The 19,594-nt window shown below is 34.7% G+C and overlaps 1 protein-coding gene across 8 annotated transcripts in view; it reads right to left on the bottom strand.

Moving 5' to 3' along the window:
* The window catches only part of EML5 (EMAP like 5), a 200,746-nt gene extending 194,610 nt beyond the window's left edge, over positions 1 to 6,136 (bottom strand). For 4 of the 8 annotated variants that reach the window (XM_031952383.1, XM_023501633.2, XM_031952382.1 and 1 more), the window contains exon 1: positions 5,571 to 5,767. In XM_031952383.1, coding sequence (XP_031808243.1) covers positions 5,571 to 5,767 — 197 coding nt within the window. Of the gene's footprint in view, positions 1 to 5,570 lie in introns of all 8 variants that reach the window. The other 4 variants (XM_031952379.1, XM_031952380.1, XM_031952381.1 and 1 more) reach the window with 3 other exon arrangements.
* Positions 6,137 to 19,594: the final 13,458 nt, after the last annotated feature.

Below are 19,594 nucleotides of genomic sequence, written 5' to 3'. Positions count from 1 at the left end.
TTTTTCTTACAATGCTATTTGCTTTCTACTTGGAAAAAATTGCTTAACAGTCCCCTGTATTACTCAAACATGCAACCAAGTACATGGAAATGTATTATTCAAATAAAAAATTTAAAAAGACTAAACTCAAACAAGCTATATTGCTGTATTTAAAATAATATCAAGAAGTTATATTACTGTCAATTTGGTCCGTTTTCCTCAATTTATTCACATTATTCAACAAGAAATGCATCTATTCATTTCAAAACCTGTTAGCACTCCAGTACTTTTCACCTTGATACATTGCAAAGCAATCTGTTGTTTCTTAAGATATATCAAATGAACCTTACAAAGTTACTGGATTACCATTAAACACTCTATTAAACTTAAGTAAACTTAACTCCTAATTAGTGAGAGCCAACTTATTAAATCTATGTAATCTGAGATTGCTGTGATACTGTTTCTGGGTATACATATCCTTCTCAAAGGATTCCAGTATAGTACTAGAATTGGAAGGCAAAAGATATGAAATCTGATCATTTCCCAAATTAAATATGCCTGGCAAAAATTGTGGATATGCATATTTAAAGGTTGAAAGGAGGTACATAATGATGACAAGAGCTAAGTATGCATTTGGAACTTCAAGACAGAACAAACTAACTCTAAAGAAGCTCATTTCAAATCCTGAAAAATTGTCCTCAATATGAAGAATTATAAAATTATAGAATTTGGAGGTGTACAAGTTGTGAAGGCTCATCCAATATAATCTTTCCCATTATAAATAAGACAACCCAGTCCTAAAAGAGGGAAATAACTTGAGAAAAGTTCTAAGTAAATAGAATCTGAATTTTAAACACAGGCCTTCTAATTCCAAATCTATTGCTCTTCCCTCATTAGCTTGGCATATAAATTATTATTAGATTTATAATTGTTCAAGTTATAAGAGACTTAAAGAACACAGTTCCTGTGAAAAAAGATATACTTCTATCATTACTAAAATATATAAAGCTGAATTGTCCCTCAAAATATTATGGATCATAAAACAATCTACTTATCTGCAAAAATCCTCAAGAGTAAGATCTGTGTCTTGTATTTCTTTTTTACATTGCATTTTAGTCTAACAGAAAAAGCGAAATATAATTTGTTAAATCTTGAAATTAGGATTTTGAATTTAAATCTTGAAATAAGGATTTAATGCTATAAAGTCCATTGGAGGTCATTTAATTCAATTGTCTCATTTTACAGATGAAGTCACTGGGGTCCAGAGGTCCAAGGTCATGTCAAGAATGTGACTTGAATAATATTTTTCTATTACATCATGCTAAATTACCTAGAAATTTTTTTAAATTTTAAAGTAGTCAAGGTTTAACTTATGAGAAATCAGACATGACATGATTGTAGGACATTCAACACAATTTTAAAAATTGACTATAAACTATCTAAAAATTATTTTTACCTCGATATATAACTTAAACTCAACTTAAAACAATATTACTAAAAACTGATAACACAATATCTATTTTACTAAAAAAAATTATCAATCCAAAACGACAAAATAATTTGACAAATATAAAGCTTCCATTCCACTGTAATATATATTCTTAAATTACTCTTCCATTGGGAGCTATCAGATATGCTGGGCCCCTTCAATATCATATTTTTCAATGTGGTTTCATATAGATAGGTAATAGAGGATTTAATCTCTCATTTTGCAATAAAATACCAGATGCTATATAAAATGGAACTTTTAAAATTTCAGTATCAGTAGGTTATAGTTCATTCCATGAAGTCCCACAATATAATGTATTATAAATTTCACATGATCAATGGTGTATTCAATGGAGAAACCTGTTACTAGTTTCCATTTCTTAAAAAACAAAGTGTGTGAATAATATCCTGATGTATACAAATAAAAAGCAAAATATAAAAAGCCAGCTTGCTCTTCAGGAGTTAGCAGGAAGATTTAGAATCAACACACCTTCAAGCTCTCAACTAGCAAAAGGTATGATTTTTTTTTTTAATAAGTAGGATATAATGGTACTTTGGTTCTGTAACGACTATTATATTTAACTTCTTTAGCCATTTTGTAAGTATGCCCTATGAGACTAACACAAAAACAATTAAGGGAAAGAAAAAAGGGGGGAAGGTAACTGGGGAAGATGGAGTATAGTCAGTATTAAAGCTATCCTTGGTACAACTTCACTTTCCTAGGCTACATAAGACTGGAGGATCTAGGCCAACTGGAAGGTGGGGGGAACCATAAATAGGAATTAGAAGACAAACTTAAGAACACCCTGAAACATAACTTAAGCAATATAACACACCAGCTATTAAATGGGGGTGGGGGGTGGGTGAGAAGAACTACAAAGAAATTCAATATACAAATAATTAAAGATCATGCATCAGCCTTAATATTCTCTATAGCAGTGAGATCTTCAAATAAAGTGACAGGTCATAGGATAATGGATATAAGAATCTAAAAAGAGCTTCAAAGGTTACCTAACCCAATCTTCTCATTTTACAGATGAGGAAACAGATCTAGAGGTGTAAAATAACTGACTCAAGATTACATAGGGAGTAAACATTAGAGACAGGATTTGAACACTGTTTCTCTGACTCCAAAGCCAGATTCTCTTCACTACACTGTCTTGAAATCATTCTAGACTAAAAACCAACTTAAAAAAAAAAGGCAATTTAAGTTTCAGACAAATGAAAGGTATGATCCAGTGAATGAAACAATGGATTTAAAATCAGAGGACCTGATTAGCTGTAACCTAAATGACCTTGGACAAATCACTTAACTTCTCCATACTTCCATTTTTTTCTTCTATAAAATGAACTTGGATTAAATGATCTCTAATTTCTTTCACAAATATGAAGAAAAACTAGAATCAATTATTACTACACAAATCAAGGAAGAATATTAAATTTTGGTCAAATTGTGGCACTGCACTGTTATTTTCTATAGTGCCTCAATTATAAAAATATAAAATAAAGCTTCTTATGTAGAACTATCAAAATATCAACTTTATGTAACTTGTAAATTTAAAAAGAACTATAATGTAATCAAAATGCAATTATAAATATTTGTCCCATTTCCATTTACTAATTGTTTTTTGCTTTTCATTGATCTTTGCCACCTCTAGTATATGCAAATTTTCTAGTGCATTAAGATTAATTTCTATGTATGGGTATTTTTTTAGTACCTAAATATTAAATGAAAATTATTCTATTTCAGGAAGTCAGAAGATAAAAACTTCACTACAATCTCAAATTTTCATATCCTCCATTCTACTTTGCTTGAATATATTTTGATAAGTTTACTGCATAAAATCATAGTTAATTATAAACATGGCAAAAAGAAAAGCTTACTTTATGCCTTAAAATTTTTGATAATACATGTATATATTTGCATTCCCCTCCTCCTCGAAATTAAAATGTGTCTGTCCCAACAGATTCCAACAATCCAAGAATCACCACCACTTCCATAAAATAGAGAAATAAACTTCTCTCCAACAATTTTCACCTCCATGAGGCCTTGAAACCATCTGTTTATAGTTAGCTAACATAGATAAGATTTCACTACCAAAAGACTTTCATATCTCCCACTTATCCCACCTACCTGAATTTCTGCTAACTGCTTAAACATCTGATGTGGTGCCTCAATTAAGTCTAAATAAATCAGAGTTAAAGGGAGAGAGGAGAAACAAATTGAAAGTAAAATATAAAAACACTATGGACAAATTTCTACTTCCTATGTATTATATTATTTAAATTAATACATTGATTTTGGATTTTATAGCAGGTTGGAAATTTGTCATAGATCTCTAATACTACTATCACAATACTTATACTATTTTCAGGAAAAGAAAAGATTATCACTTCATTTTCCTTTTTAATTAGACAATTACACTGCAATCTTAAAAAAAAAAAAAAAAAAACAGGGACCTCCCCCCAAAGAGTTTTCCAGGATTCTTTACCCTATCAAACACAAGTTATTCCCTGTTTTTTCTATCCTTCCAACAATGTGCTGTATTTTCTATTAATTTCTTCTTTCTTTTACACATACAGGAAGGCAACTGGAGGATTTTAACATCTGCAGCAGTGTTTAAAGTACCAGATCTCTAGCTTAAAGGAACGATGAGTATATCTTTCCCTACCTCTTCTGAAAGCAAACCAATTACATCAATCATCTGCCACAGTCAAAAGTAGTAATAATTTTAAATTTAAAGTAATTTTTAAAATATTGTACATACCCTTTGTAAAGCACTTAAGCGTTTTGTCAATGGTCTATAACAGTTTGTACAGTTGTTAAAGCTTTAGTTACCAAAGAGGTTTATTTTCACACACAAAAAATAATATCAATATTTTAAGATATACTATAAACCAAAGGAAGATATAACAGAATTTCACAAAAGATAGGTACTTTATTAGACAAAGAAAAATACAAAATAGAATTTTTAGAAAAGATTCATAGGATGGATTTTATGGTGGCAGGCAAAAAAAAAAAAAAAAAAGTAGTGAAAACGTATGTGGATTCTTTATTTCAAAAAACTGCCTATACGTCAAAATCCGAACTCAAGAAAGCAATGCAAATTTCTAAGTTAAACGGACTTAACGTTGTTTCCTGAAAGCCCTTTTTCACATCTGTTATAGCCAACCTGAACCCTGAACTAATAACTACACCCAAATGGTTAGTAACCTCCACTATACCACCACTATGCACAACATGCCCAGCATCCTGCATTTTTTTTATTTGATAATAGGTGAAGGAGTTTTCTGATACCTTAAGTGTTATTATTGATAACAACTAATAAGAAAGTGTTATTATTGATAACAACTAATAAGAAAGTGTTATTATTGATAACAACTAATAAGAAAGTGTTATTATTGATAACAACTAATAAGAAAGTGTTATTATTGATAACTAATAAGAAAGTGTTATTATTGATAACTAATAAGAAAGTGTTATTATTGATAACAACTAATAAGAAACAAGATGTTTCTTATTAGAAATAGTTGAGTGTTTTCATGAAACGGAATAAAATATTATCAAATAAAACTTTTTTTCCTTCTTTATTTGACCTATGATGTAAATTTAAAAAAAAAAAAATGAATCTAGTGGCTTCCTCTATCTGACGACTCAGAGGAGAGCCTGGAAAAAGAGGGTTTAACAAGAGTGTATAATAAAGTAGCGGAGTTTTTTTTTTTTTTCTAAGAAAGGTTATTTTCCAAGAGGTGAGTGAGAATGAATAGAGCTAACGAAAGCAAAAGTTCCAGAATAGGGATTCCTTAACCCGAGAGTTCGTGAACTTGCGTGATGTGACGGGAAAGGGACGGGAGAAACAGAGCTTTATTTCAACATAATTCATTTCCTTGATATTTATGCATTTGGAAATCATTCTCCTAAAGGTCTCCCATACTCTTCCCCAGGCTGCTGGAGGGGTGCAGGACACAACTCTAGCTCCAGGAAGATTGTGAGGGGGAGGGGAGGTGTCCTTCCTTAATAAGTGGTTGGGGGTGGGGGAAGGAGAGGGGGGAGTTCGCAGGCTGCTGAAGCCGGGGAATGGCAAGAAGTGGCGCGGCTGTACCTGATGATGTCGTCGCTGTGTCCCCGGTAGAACTTCTGCCGATGCTCGCGGGGGCTGTACACGACGCCGACCCCGGCCACGAAGTAGACGATCTCCTTGGCGGCCGTATAGTAGAGGTTGTTGCGGCACTGGTGGCCGCGGTAGCCGTACACCCACTCCAGCCGCAGGTGGCAGTTCGGGGCGCTCCGAGCCGCCATCTCCAGGCCCGCCCTGGGGCTCCTCAGTCCGGAGCCCGCGCTCCCTAAGCCGCCTCCTGGGGCATCTCCGGCTGCCGGCGCCGGGCTCCTCCTCAGTGCTCAGAGGCCGAGAGGGAGATGCTCATGCTGGGTTGGGGGAGGGGACACGGGCCTGTAGTCCTCCCGGCGTTGGTTTGGTTGTGGGGGTTTTTTAATTGTTTTTATTTTTCGCCTCCCGCTGGCAGAATCAGGGATGCGGTATATACACTCCCCCCCCACCCCTCCTCCTCCCCCACTGGGTCACCTGCGGCGCGGCTCGTGCCCCGCGGCGGCCTCCGCCCCCTCAGGCTCGTCACCACCCCGCGGGTCCGCGCTTCGCGCCGCCCGCCGGGTGCCTAGAAGCCAGAAGAGCGGCTCGCGCACGATTCCACATCCCCGCCCCCCAACCCCAGCCGCCTTTCCGCGCCCCCGCGCGCCAGCGCAGATCCACCTGCTCGCCCTCTCCGCCCGCCCTCCCCCCACCTTCCACCACGGGGCTGCCGGGCATCCTCCTCCTCCCTCATCCCCCCCTCCCCCTCCAGTTCCTATGTTTGACCGAGAGCTCCTGAGCGTGCCAAGCGGGCCGCAACCCTGGCCGTGCCCCTCCTCCCAGACGCCTCGCGCGTCTCACCTCCATCCAACCCGAGCTAAGAGCCTGGGAACGTAGTCTCCAAGCTCCTCTGGATTCCCTCGCACGCCTGTTTGCCTCCCAGCTAAGGCGTCTTGGCCCCTCCTCTTTTTGCTCCCCCCTCCCCCCCCCAGCCGCGGATGCTCAGCCACCTGCTGCGAGGACACGGAGGGACTTTGAAAAGGAGCTTTGGGGAGGGGGCAGAAGGAAAGAAGGGAGGAAACTTCCCACCTGGCTGCGTGAGACTTGCAGATTTGGACCGGCAGGTGGAACTGCCTTAGAGGTCGAACGGAAAAGATGCTCTATCTTTCTCTGGCTACCCACCCCTTCCTTTCAGTTATTCTTGAATAAAGTGCGATTGTGCATGTGGATAACTTTTTTTTATTGTTTAGTTACCACCCCTACCTCTTGGGTTTATAAAGAATTTTCCAGATTTTCAGAAAGAGAGGGGTATCTTTTTTTTTTTCAGAAACGGACACAGAATTGATTGTCTTGTCTCTTAAATTAACGATTGGAGAAGCTGATTTCCTACCGCTCTTACTGATACCTGACGTCAGGGCTAAAAACTAGAATTCAGGCCATAAAATTGTTGTATCCAGTTTCTGTATAAACAACACTATTGTCAGATCAAAACAGAAATCCTGCCTGTTCCAGACTTGATGGAAGTCGTCTTCTAGTCGTAGGCGGCGTCAAATAGGAGCTTGAATGTTGTACTCTCAATCACTTTCTCTTTGGAGTAAATGTTTGGGGTTTTCGATCTCTCTTTGAATAGTTTGCTTTATTTTCTTCTCAATAGCCAGATAAAATTGACCATGGGAAATATGATAATGGAGAAATGAATGACCTAAAGTAGTTATTAATTAGGATATTTAAGCAGGTATGGAAGAACTCAAAAGACTGTAATATATAACACACCTAAATAACATGTAATCCGATAAAAAAAATTGTTTAAAAGTATTCACTAATACTTTTAAAATAATTTAAAATCTCTAATTAAAGTCTAAAGTAAGTGCAATGGATGTTTTTAAAACAGGAAACATTTGTGCATTTGGCATTCTATCAGTATAAATCTTTATAAGCTATCTAAAATTTTAAGATTGGATTTTTATGACTAAAATTCTGACATCCTTAAATCTGATGCGACCCAAGAACTAAGAAATGTGACATTTAAAAATTCTGTTTGTCCACAGAATATGTTGCTCAGGGAATCAATACGTAAGAGAGAAGCTTAATAGGAAAGACTCCTGAAGGTTTTAAAAATAAGGGTGTGTTTGTTTATGCTCTAATGAGTTCCTTGAAATCCCCAGCTGAGGATAGAGGAAGAGAAATTCTTTGTTCATTATTTTAGATTTAAGAAGTGAACTCAGAATAGATTTAACACTTTTGAAATAAATGACATCTGATTACATGTTATTTCAATGCATTGTAAATTATAAGGGAAAAATTCTTATAAAGTTTCAGAATTCTCTGCATAATATCTTTTGGATCTCATGCTACAGCTTTAAATACTCAGATTAATAACTGCTTTAAGTTATTTATTTTTCCATTATCAAATTTTCCATGGTCAATTTTAAAGGCCCAAGGAGGGAATGAAGAACGAAGCTATTCTTTTTTTTTTTTTTTTAATTTAATAGCCTTTTATTTACAGGATATATACATGGGTAACTTTACAGCATTAACAATTGCCAAACCTCTTGTTCCAATTTTTCCCCTCTTACCCCCCACCCCCCCCTAGATGGCAGGATGACCAGTAGATGTTAAATACATTAAAATATAAATTAGATACACAATAAGTATACATGACCAAACCGTTATTTTGCTGTACAAAAAGAATCAGACTCTGAAATATTGTACAATTAGCCTGTGAAGGAAATAAAAAATGCAGGTGGGCAAAAATATGGGGATTGGAAATTCAATGTAATGGTTCTTAGTCATCTCCCAGAGTTCTTTCTCTGGGCGTAGCTGGTTCAGTTCATTACTACTCCATTGGAAACAATTTGGTTGATCATATTGCTGAGGATGGCCAAGTCCATCAGAGTTGGTCATCATATAGTATTGTTGTTAAAGTATGTAATGATCTCTTGGCCCTGCTTGAACAAAGCTATTCTTAATTAAATTGTCTTCACTCTTAGAGTTCTTAAGACTATGAGAGATAGCTGGCAATGACTAGAAAATTAACCATCTGTGACTAGTTAACAAGGAACAACAAACAAAATAAGTCATTACCTAGGCAATTTACCACAATTATTTCAATTACTAATGATAGATATTTTAAGCAAACTTTTATTCCATCATCTGTATTCTTTGAGTATAATGAATACATATATATATATATATGTATGGAAAGATCATTTCTCAAAGTAGAACTTAAAGGGAAATAATTTTCAGCCAAATAGTAAATTTCAACATCTGTTTTTAGAAGCATTCGCTCCTGGTATAGTGCTCTCTATTTCAGATATGTGAACTCATTTAAAAAACTTAATAACCAGCTATATATTGAATATTTTCACAATATCTGTTATGCTACAGTTTTCTTTTATTGTCCTGACTCGGTTTCCATAAATATCCTGACCCAGTCCTGACTCAGTTTCTCTGCTTTAGCTCAAAGTTCAGTCCTGCAAAATCTCCCCTCTTAATCAGAATATTTGATAAGGATAAAAAGTCTTATATTTTAGAATATCAGAATGCCTCTCCCCATCCCAAGCTATCCGAATGCCAGATACCGTTTTATCAAGATGCCTCTCCCCATATCTGGGGTGTCTCCACCTGATTATATCATCCCTCTCTGAAAACTCACCCCCACCCTGTCAGAGTCCTGTTCCCACTCTCAGTATCCTGACTCCGCCCCTGCCTCAGTATACCCTCTGAGTCTGAGCCATGTGTATATAGGTCTTTGAGAACTCACATTGTTTGCTGGATTCTTGGAGATTATAGTGTCATTCAGCCCTGGGACCAAACCATAGATCCATTTGATCCCATACATCTCTCCCATTTAATAAATTATTAAATACTCTCTAATCTCTATCTTGCCTCAGTTTCTCTGGCATTACATATCATAATATATTCAAACACAAGGAATAATTGCTTTTTAAAAAAATTTACATCTATACAATGATAAAGTCTAATTACTGTTGTTAAAGCATCATAAATTAAATATGCTCATTCATAACAATGAGTCAGATAATATAGCTAGGTGGCTAGAGCATGGACTTTGAATCAAAAAGACAGCTTCATGGATTTAAATCTGGCCTCAGACACTTACTAGCTATGTGACTATGGGAAAACCATTTAACCTATTTGTCTCAGTTCCTTAATTATAAAATGAGCTGGAAAATAAAATGACTACTACCATCTTTGCCAAGAAATGGATCATGAGGAGTCAGATACAAGTGAACAGCATAAAGTAAAACAATTCTAGCCTATAGTTAACTGGGTGATGAAAACTCAATTTGAACATTTCATGTTTCTTTTGAGTTATTGCAGTTTTACTATGCTCATAGAACAAAATTTCTTTAATGCTAGCACACCAAGCTAAGTAGTCCTATGCCAACATCTCCCATGTCTCATGGTAGATTCAAAAGTTCTTCAGGGAGACCTCAAGAGTATCCATTTATTGCTTCTTTTGACCTCCATATGAACATTTGCATTATGTGAATTTTCAGTAAAATATTATTTAATGTGCATTTGACATCAAACAACTTGGTCAGCCTATTAGTTAGGCTTTCTGCAATTCATTTCAAAAAAGGACCTCAGTACTGGGTATCTTGCCAGGTGATAGCTACCTAAGACAATTCAAATGGAAGCAATTCAGTTGCTCAGCATGGCTCTAGCATATTATCTAACTATGGCCTATGAACTATGGCCAAAGGACTATAAAATTGTGCATACCTTTGATCCAGTAGTCTCACTACTGGGTCTGTATCCCAAAGAGATCATAAAACAGGGAAAAGGACTCACATGTGCAAAAATACGTGTAGCAGCTTTCTTTGAGGTAGCAAGGATTTGGAAATTGAATGGGTGCTCATCAATTGGGACATGACTGAATAAGTTATAGCATATGAATATAATGGAATATTATTGTTCTATAAGAAATTATGAATTGGATGATTTCATAAAATCCTGGAAAGACTTATATGAACTGATAGTGAGTGAAGTGAGCAGAATCAGGAGAGCATTGTACAAAGAACAAGATTATATGATGATCAACTGTGACAGATTTGGCTCTTCTTAACAATGCAGTGATTCAAAGCAATTCCAATAGACTTAGGAAGGAAAATGCCAATCACATCTAGAGAGAGAGAACTATGAAGACTGAATGTGAATTGAAACATAGGTTTTTTTTCTTTTACCTTTTTCTGTTTTTTTTTTCTTTCTCATGTTTCTTTTCCTTTTGGTCTGATTTTTCTTATATAGCCTAACAAATAAGGAAATATGTTTAAAAGATTTAAACTATTTTTATTTAACCTATTTCATATTTAACCTATATCAGATTGCTTGTTGTCTTGAGGAAAGAGTGAATGAGATAGGAAGAAAAAGTTAGAACACAAAGTCTTACAAAAATGAATGTCGAAAATAATTTTAATTTTATTTACATGTATTTGGAAAAATAAAATATTGTGGAGAAGAAAAAATCCAAAGTTGTTGATGTTTTTTGGGGAAGAATTTGGTTCTGGAGCCAGCCTCTCTTCCCGCTTATTCCAACTCCTCCAAAAACACTTTCCAAATGTGTCACCCCATTCTGTGCTGTCCTAGGAGATTGGAAAGAAGCCCTATTTCTGAATAACTTTAGAACACTCTGAAACTTGTGAGAACTTTAATTTTTAAATATATTATCTTGAACATAATTTTTTTTCTAAACACTGCATATGATCCAATATTTTATAAAATATAGAACTGCATTTTGTAATATCTTGATATCATTCTGACATAAACTCTAAGAACGTTTATTTTTAAGAATCTTATGAGACTTATAAAAGAATTCTCTCTCTGATTAAAGTCATACTGATCAAAGGAAAATTAACTACTCTATTATATGTTTAAGCCAGTTTGTTAAAGTATATGGAGCATTTAACTGACAACTGGAAAAGTTGAGAGACTATTATTAACTTTCCAGTTAGATTATAAAGCATTATATAGATGCTTTATTCAATGACTAATAATGAATGGCAACTAGCAAAATTATACATAAAGGCTAAGCTAGCAGTAAAAAAAAAAAATCATTCACTGCATAATTAGTTTAAGAGAAGTACAGAATATTCAAAAAAAGGGAGAGGTGATTAAGTTACCTAGTGAGCAAAAGAGGAAAAGAGATATAAACCATGATATAGAGATAAACAATATATAAGTATGAAATTTGGGGATGAAAGAGACTAAAATAATTAAAGGATATTAATTCCTAATGCAGTTTGTAAGGCATACGAGAATGTGATTTGCATTCTGATAGTTAATGGATGAATTAGAGTAGGAATATAGTTCTCAAAATAGACAAAGCAAAACTTTCCAAATAATGTCAGATGCATGTACCATCAAAGGACAAATAAGAAAATGTAGAACAAATGTAAGGAATAGCTTTATATATGGAAGCATTGATGGTTCCAATTCCATCTCAGTTAATTCTATCAATCAATTCACATGATAAAGTTTAGGAGTTAAATATTTCAGTTCCAGATTTAAAATCACTCTTGAAGGAGAGAGAGAAACTCATTACCATGTCCTCCCATGTACATCCAGTCTTTACTCTTCTCTTTCTCTCTTACTCCCAAATTTGGATTCTTCCTCTACTGAATTTGACTAATTTATTATATAATAAGTCCCTATGTGCTAGAGAGCAGCTAGTAGCACAATAGAGAGTGTGCCAAGCATGGAGTCAGAAAGATTCCTTTTTCTGAGTTCAAATCTGCCCTCAGACACTTTCTAGCTGTGTGACCCTCTGTAAATCACTTTGCCTTGTTTGCCTTGTTTCCTCATCTGTAAAATGAGCTGGAGAAAGAAATGGCAAACCACTTTAGTATTTTAACCAAGAAAACCCCAAATGGGGTCACAAAGAGTCAGACAAGAGTGAAAATACTGAGCAACAAAAATGTGCTGTTATTGATCCCCTTACACAATCACAATTGTACACCTAATTAAAGTAGTCTATACCTTCTAAAGAGATCAGAGAATATAATCTTTTGTTCACATTTAAAACATTATCCTGTTCAGTGATTGATTCCACTGAAGCATCTAACTTTTCTGGTTACCTTGAGGCTGCTAGGGAATCCCTGCTCCACTGTTTAGTATACACACATATTTTTAATTTGATAGAAAAATGGTAACAGTAAAGAAGGTAGGTTGTTGCTTTTAAATCTTTAAAAGGCACAAACATTGGCATTCACAGTAAATGTCAATTTATGCAGAGCAATAGAAATAGGGAAAGAAAAAAAAAAGAAAAGAGCTATAATGGAAATGATAGTTGAATCCATTTCCGCAAAAATCTTGCTTATATTTTAAAGGAAATGGTTCTGCTAAACTAAATTTGTGAGAGAGGGAAGGAATAATGAGACCAAAAAGAATCATAGAATGGAATATGTTTTTATCATGCAATTTCAAAGTTGATAGTTGTAATACATAGGTTTCATGTTTCTCTGACTATCCAGTGAGGGCTATTTCTCCATTGAGGATTTTTTTCATGCATTTTAGAAGAATGAGATATATTTTAAACAACATTTGTGATGAAATTCAGGGTGAGAAAGATGAGTAAAGGACTTGTTTCTGCATTTGAGAAATAATGTTTCCCAAAATTATAGAATTTCAGAATTAGAAGAAAACTCAAGAGATCATCAGTTCAACATATGGTATGAATCCCTGTGCAATATTGCTAATAAATGATGATCTAGCTGATGTTTGAATGCCTCTAATGATGGAATGGTACCCAAAGAAACTATTCTCATTTTGGGACAATTTTGTCTATTATAATGACCTTTCTTGTATTTAGGTGATTCCTCACTTTGTGTAACTACTGACTATTATTCTTCATTTTTGCCTTATCAACATGTCTAACCTGTTTTCCACATAACAAGCTTTCAAATATTTAAAAACAAAGAGTATGGCTTACATATCCTCTATTTATCCTGAGAACACTCCATCTTGTTGATGTCCTTCTTAAAATGTAATATAATTATATTATATTACATAAAATAGCAGCTGAACACTGCTGTATTCTACATGTGGTCTGAAGCAGGGAAATACATTAGAACTATATCACTATCCTCTTATTGGACATTTTATCTCTATTAATGAAGATTTCATTAACTTTTTTTGGTGCTATGTCACACTTGATTCATATTGTGTTTGCAATCCATTAAAATTCTCAGATTTTCCTACATAATGTTTCCCCAGCCATCCTGAATTTATGAAGTTATTAAGAGTTAAATGAAAATCTTACCTAATTACTGTTAACATATAAACACTTTATTCTGTGATTTAAACTTCATTACTGGCTTCAAACTCCTTTCTCAACTTTATTTCATATTACTTCTCTCCATCCATGTTATGTTGCAACCAAATTGAATTATTAGCTATTTCCCATTGAAACTGTTAAATTTGCCACTGTCTTAGAATTTGCAGCTTAGGTTTTTTCCCCCTACAGTAGATCTGTGGATTCTCTTGATTGTCACTTTGTTTTCTGTGTCCAAAGCTCTATGCTGCTTTCTTCCATGTTTCTTTTGTTGTAGCCTTTAGTTTTTTGACCTGTCATATTCTTTTGGGAGACCTATGATTAATAAGTTGTCTATATCCTATCTCTTGATCAATATGATTTGTTTATGGAGATAATGTACTCTTTTAATGTTCTTAACTTTTTGCTTCTTTTTTTTCAGATTATCCTTCACATCTATATATTTATATTCCTAATTAGTTCTCTTTTTTGTTTCTTAAGAGAAACAACACAATGGAGTCAAGTGTTTTTTTATTCTGTCAATTATTTCTTCTGTGCTAACCATAAATTCATGATTCTTATTTCATTCAAACCATTTAGAAACATCCTGCTGTGATTCCATCTTTCCTTGAGAATCCAAAGTTCATGGCCTCATGAAGTATTGATTATTTTCTTTTATATTTCAGTATGTTTTCGGAAATGTTTGGATTCATTTAGATGTCCTAAATCCACTTCTCTTATGTGGTTAATATCTTCACTCAGTTAATTGCTTGTGCTCAAAGTTTTTAGAGGAGTTTTCTGAGATCTTTGTTAATTTCATTTCTTATATGTCCTCTATCAGTTTTTGATCATTTTGCCTTTTACTGCAGATTCTTCTGAGGATTGGACCTCAAAGGCATGTCAATTTCCTTCCCTACCGAGGAATTAACTTTCCATTGGCCTTAGTCCCAGCCAAAGTAATTTCTTTGAGAAAAGAACTATCCCCAATGGATACCAGTCTCCTTTCCCTCAGATCTAGTGGACTATCTAGCACTTTGCACCAGTTCTCTTTATTCTTTAGTTCTCTGAGAACTGTTACTCCAGGTAAAGCACCATCTGCTTTCCTATATTTCTACTTTCTCCCCATAGGGGAAGGGACAGAGTTGAATTCTCTTGCTTGTTCCAACATAATATTGGTGAGGAGTATAGGGGCAGAGGATATACTAGAAGAGACTGCAGTAGCAGTATGGAAATTGCTGAATGGATCCCAAAGCTTAAGCCCTTGAGTCCCAATTCTCTAATCCTGACAGAATGTAAGGATAAAATCAGGTATTACCTAGGTAAATTAGGAACTAGAGATTAATTCATCAGGTTTTTACCTCATTGGGGTTCTTCATGTCTTAACCTGCTGAGACAGCTTCTATTACTTTACTTTTACACATAATTCTTATTTTGGGGTAGAATTAGAGAAAAATTGTTGTTGTTCAGGCATTTTAGTTATGACATTCTTTGTGACCCCATTTGGGGTTTTCCTTGCAAAGCTTTGGTTTTCCATTTCCCTCTTAAGTTCATTTTACAAACAAGGTAATTGAGGCAAACGCAATTAAGTGATATACCCAGGATCACACAGCTAGTAAATATCTGAGGCCATATTTAAACTCGGGAATTACTTAGTCTGCTATCATTTTGGTCACTTGATCTAGAAATCTATTAGCAATTTCCAAAATTCAGCCTTCATTCTACCATCCTTGTTCCTTTATGCAGACTCTCTGCCCACCCCCCCCTTTCCCATGTATGAAATGTAATTCCTCTTATCACAATTTGTTGTAATTCTTATTTTGTCCCTCAAATTTCAGTTTAGTTATTATTTCCTCTATGAAACCTCTGAAATCTGAAGATTTCTCTGATGAGAGAGAAAAACTTCTTTTCTGTTATTTGCTTGTATTTTGTTTTCTTTCTCAATTTTTCTTTTTTCTTCCTTCTTGATCTGATTTTTCTTGTGCAACAAGATAACTGTATAAATATGTATACATATATTGGATCTAACATGTATTTCAATATATTTAACATGTATTGGACTACCTGCCAGCTAGGGGAGGTGTGGGGGTAAGGAGGGGAAAATTTGGAACAAAAGATTATGCAAGGGTCAATGTTGGAAAAATTACCCCTGCATATACTTTGTAAACAAAAAACTTTAATAAAAAAAAGAAAAATTTCTTTCCCTCCTCAATTTGTCCTTTATCACTTTGTTACAATCTTTCTTTTGCTCCTATTATCCCCTACCTCAGGAACATTTCATATCCCTATCTCCTATTTCATACTATCATATTTCATATCCCTATCTCCTATCTTCCTATACTATTTCAGTATGTGAGTTCAGAACATCTACCATTCCCATGATGCCAATTCTTCACATCTCCACTTCCTGAAATCTTTTTCTTCCTTTATCATGAAGTTTTCCATAGTCCTTCCAGGTGAAAGTAATCTTTCTCTATTCAAATTTCTTATAGCTTTGACTTTTCCATTATTACATTCTTCCTTTTACTTGATACCTTCTTCTATTATCTTATAAGACAACTTGTGTAGAGACTATGTTGTTGTTAATCTCTATAACTCTAATCTCTATAAGAGTAGGTTCTTCACAATTATTTCCCGAAATGAACTAAATTGTATATCATAAACTCAAAGACAACATGACAACTTTCTCCCATGTTAGTTCCTTCATATTAGTCAAAACCAAAGCTGAACTAGCAGTTTGCTTATCGGTTCCTCAACCTCCTGAAAGATGACTTGGCAAGACAAGACAAGAATTTATAAGAACTGTTTAAGCATATTATGATATTTGGACATAATAAAATATTACCATGTCATAAAAATGATGAAGGTGAAAAATCTGGAGAAACATATGATTTGCTACAATAGTGAAATAAATAGAACTAAGAAAATAATTTACACAAGTACTATAATAATATAAATATAACAAACAAAAGAAATGAAGCTGAGTGCTGTTTAACTATATGAAAAAGTTAAAGAAGGTATGACAGTACACAACTATAAGCCCAATTATCAGGAAGGAGGATAATGATGAATCTCTTAAACTTAGGAAATCTGAGCTGCAGTGGGTTATGCTGATTGGATATCCACATTAAATTTGGCATTAATATGCTGAGTCTCTACCATATTCCTTATGGCATGCTCTGTTGTCCAAGTAGGAACAAACAAGCCTGGGTCAAAAATAGAATAAGTTAAAGCTTTGATGTCTGGCAGTAGGAAGACTATACTTGTCAATAGTTTCTGTACTCTCAACTTAGAGTGTAAGCTATAAGGCAATTTAAAGAGCCCCACTCTTTACAAAAGCTAAGGAACAAAAAACAAGCTAGGTCCCAAATAAGTATTAAGAAAATATATTTTGTCCTCTTTGCAAATGGGGAGGATAGGAACAGAATACTGTATTCACCATCAGACTTGATTGATGTTGTTTGTGTCCTGTGTCCATGGGAAGAGTATCTATATCCATGAAATTAGAGGTCCTTGAAGTACTGAAGAAATTAAAAAATTTAGACCATTTCTTTTATATTTAAAGAGTTTAAAGAATAAGAGAGGCCTTTATGAGGAAAAAGCTTCATTCAATATTTGTAAAATTCAGTCTCTATCCGCTTTCATGAAGCACATGGTCTACTAGGGAAAATAAGACAAATTATTTTCATGGTATTATGATGTAGCATTGCCAATAACCTTACTGTTATGGTTTATCATTTTTTGCAAATACCTCATTCTCTAAATAAGTCTGGCCCTTGGCTACCATGCTTACTTGCTTGACAATGACATTAAATAAATACCTATTGACTGAATTAGTTTATAGGCTTTTTTCATGTTTTGCATGAGTTAATTTTTTCTAAGAAGTTGTGGTACTTAGGGCCTTCAGTTCATTTTCCATGGCATGGGAGGAAGGAGGAGGTGAGAGATTATTCAAATGTACTGAACTTAAGCTATTAAAAATTTCATGTAATATCATCCTATTTCTTTTCATTAGGCTCTGCTTTCCTACCAGCTAATTCTAAATCATAGCTGGATCTATAACTAAACACTTCATTTCTGTTAGGATATCACCAATTTCATTTTTGGTTTTGGTGATATTTTTTGGTGTTTGCCTCTTCCTACTTTGTGGTACCCTGTTTATCCTGAGTACTGTAAGTATAGATAACTGACTAGATTATAAAATGATATTGAATCTTAGTCATGGCCAAATATAATAGAAAATTCTAAGGAAAACATGCATACTTAATGATTGATTATACCCTCTCCTGAGGCACTGTGCCTTCTCTTGCAGTTAGGGGCTCTCAGTTCTGGGATGAGGAGGGCACAGACAAGATCTGTGCTGGGAAAGACTGACCACCCAAATAAAGATCCTTCTTTCTATATGTTAGTTAGTTATAATCTAATCTTGGAACCCTGGGGGAAATTTTTTCAAGCTTAGGTTTTGGCTCATGTTTTGCTCTCTCAAAGTGAGGAGTAGAAAAACACTCAATTCCAAATGTTATTTAAGTATGGGTCAAGGGTTTATTTCTTCCACCTAAAAGAAATACATAACACAAAAGGCTCTTACAAGCATAGATTAACAGAAAAATTAAGCAGGATAAACAAGGGACAGTAATACTACTGCTGTGCCAGAAGGCTGCATCATAAACATTTAAACATTAAGGAGTAACTATTAAATTGGCATTGTTACATTGCACCTTAGCTCTGTCCTGTCCCGACAACTCCCTCTCCATCCTTAACTTCTGGTAAGTCTGACTAGTGTTCAGAGTTCTTCAGTCTGTTAAATATTTTTTTTCCAATAAACACTAGAGCAGTTGTAGAGAATCATCCCAGCCAAACCTACCCGAGGATTTAGAATCTCTGAATCTCTCAAACTCACAGGATCACTTCCAAGTCTGAATACATCTATTGTGAATGTGATGTTGGGTCACCTAAAACCAGGCATAGAAACACAAATCAAAAAAGGCAATTAATCCCTACTCACAGGGAATATATTCTACTGGGTGAGACAAAAGTAAATGTGTAAATTGTTATACAACTTATATGTATGTGTGAATAAATATACGAATATATTCAATCCTTAAATACAAGGTATCTTGGATAGGAAAGTGCTAGCAAATACATAGTGAATATGTACCTAAGGTATATTCCTTTCTAGATGCCTTAGGTAGGAGCAGACAAAAACACAAAGAAGCCCAATATATATTTAAAATATATTTATATTTTAAAATCAGTATAACATTTATTTCTCATTTAAAATTGTTTGAACTACTTTATATCAAAGTAGTACACATAAAATTCTTCTTTTAATTAATTGGAGACATTAGGAAAGTCTTCCTAATGAAAGTGGTCTTCATCTCAAAGGAAGAAGATTCTTTGAGATTGAGGTCAGGAGAGAAGACATTCTAGATATGGGCCATGGACAGAGGCTGGACACTGAGAGGAGAAATGGAGTGCTATGTGTAAGGAACATAGAAAGTGGGCTTACTTTGTGATCATTCTACCTGTCTGACCTTTTTTTTCTCCTTTTTTGGTTAAGACATGAAATATTTGGAAGGGGTGGGAAGCATGACATAATGAACCTGGGAAGATATGTTGGGGTATAGGGGGTATGGCTTTAAAAGCTAAATAGAGGATTCTATATTTTATTCAAGGAGCAGCACTAAGTCTCTGGAGTTAATTGAATAGAAGGATCACATAGATTGGCACTTAAGGAAAATTAGTTTGTCAGCAGTATATAAAAGGAACT

The sequence above is a fragment of the Sarcophilus harrisii genome, chromosome 2, assembly GCF_902635505.1.
Source record: "Sarcophilus harrisii chromosome 2, mSarHar1.11, whole genome shotgun sequence".
Lineage (NCBI taxonomy): Eukaryota > Metazoa > Chordata > Mammalia > Dasyuromorphia > Dasyuridae > Sarcophilus > Sarcophilus harrisii.
Note: the sequence above shows the minus strand (reverse complement) of the source record. Positions and strands in the feature narration are given on the sequence as shown.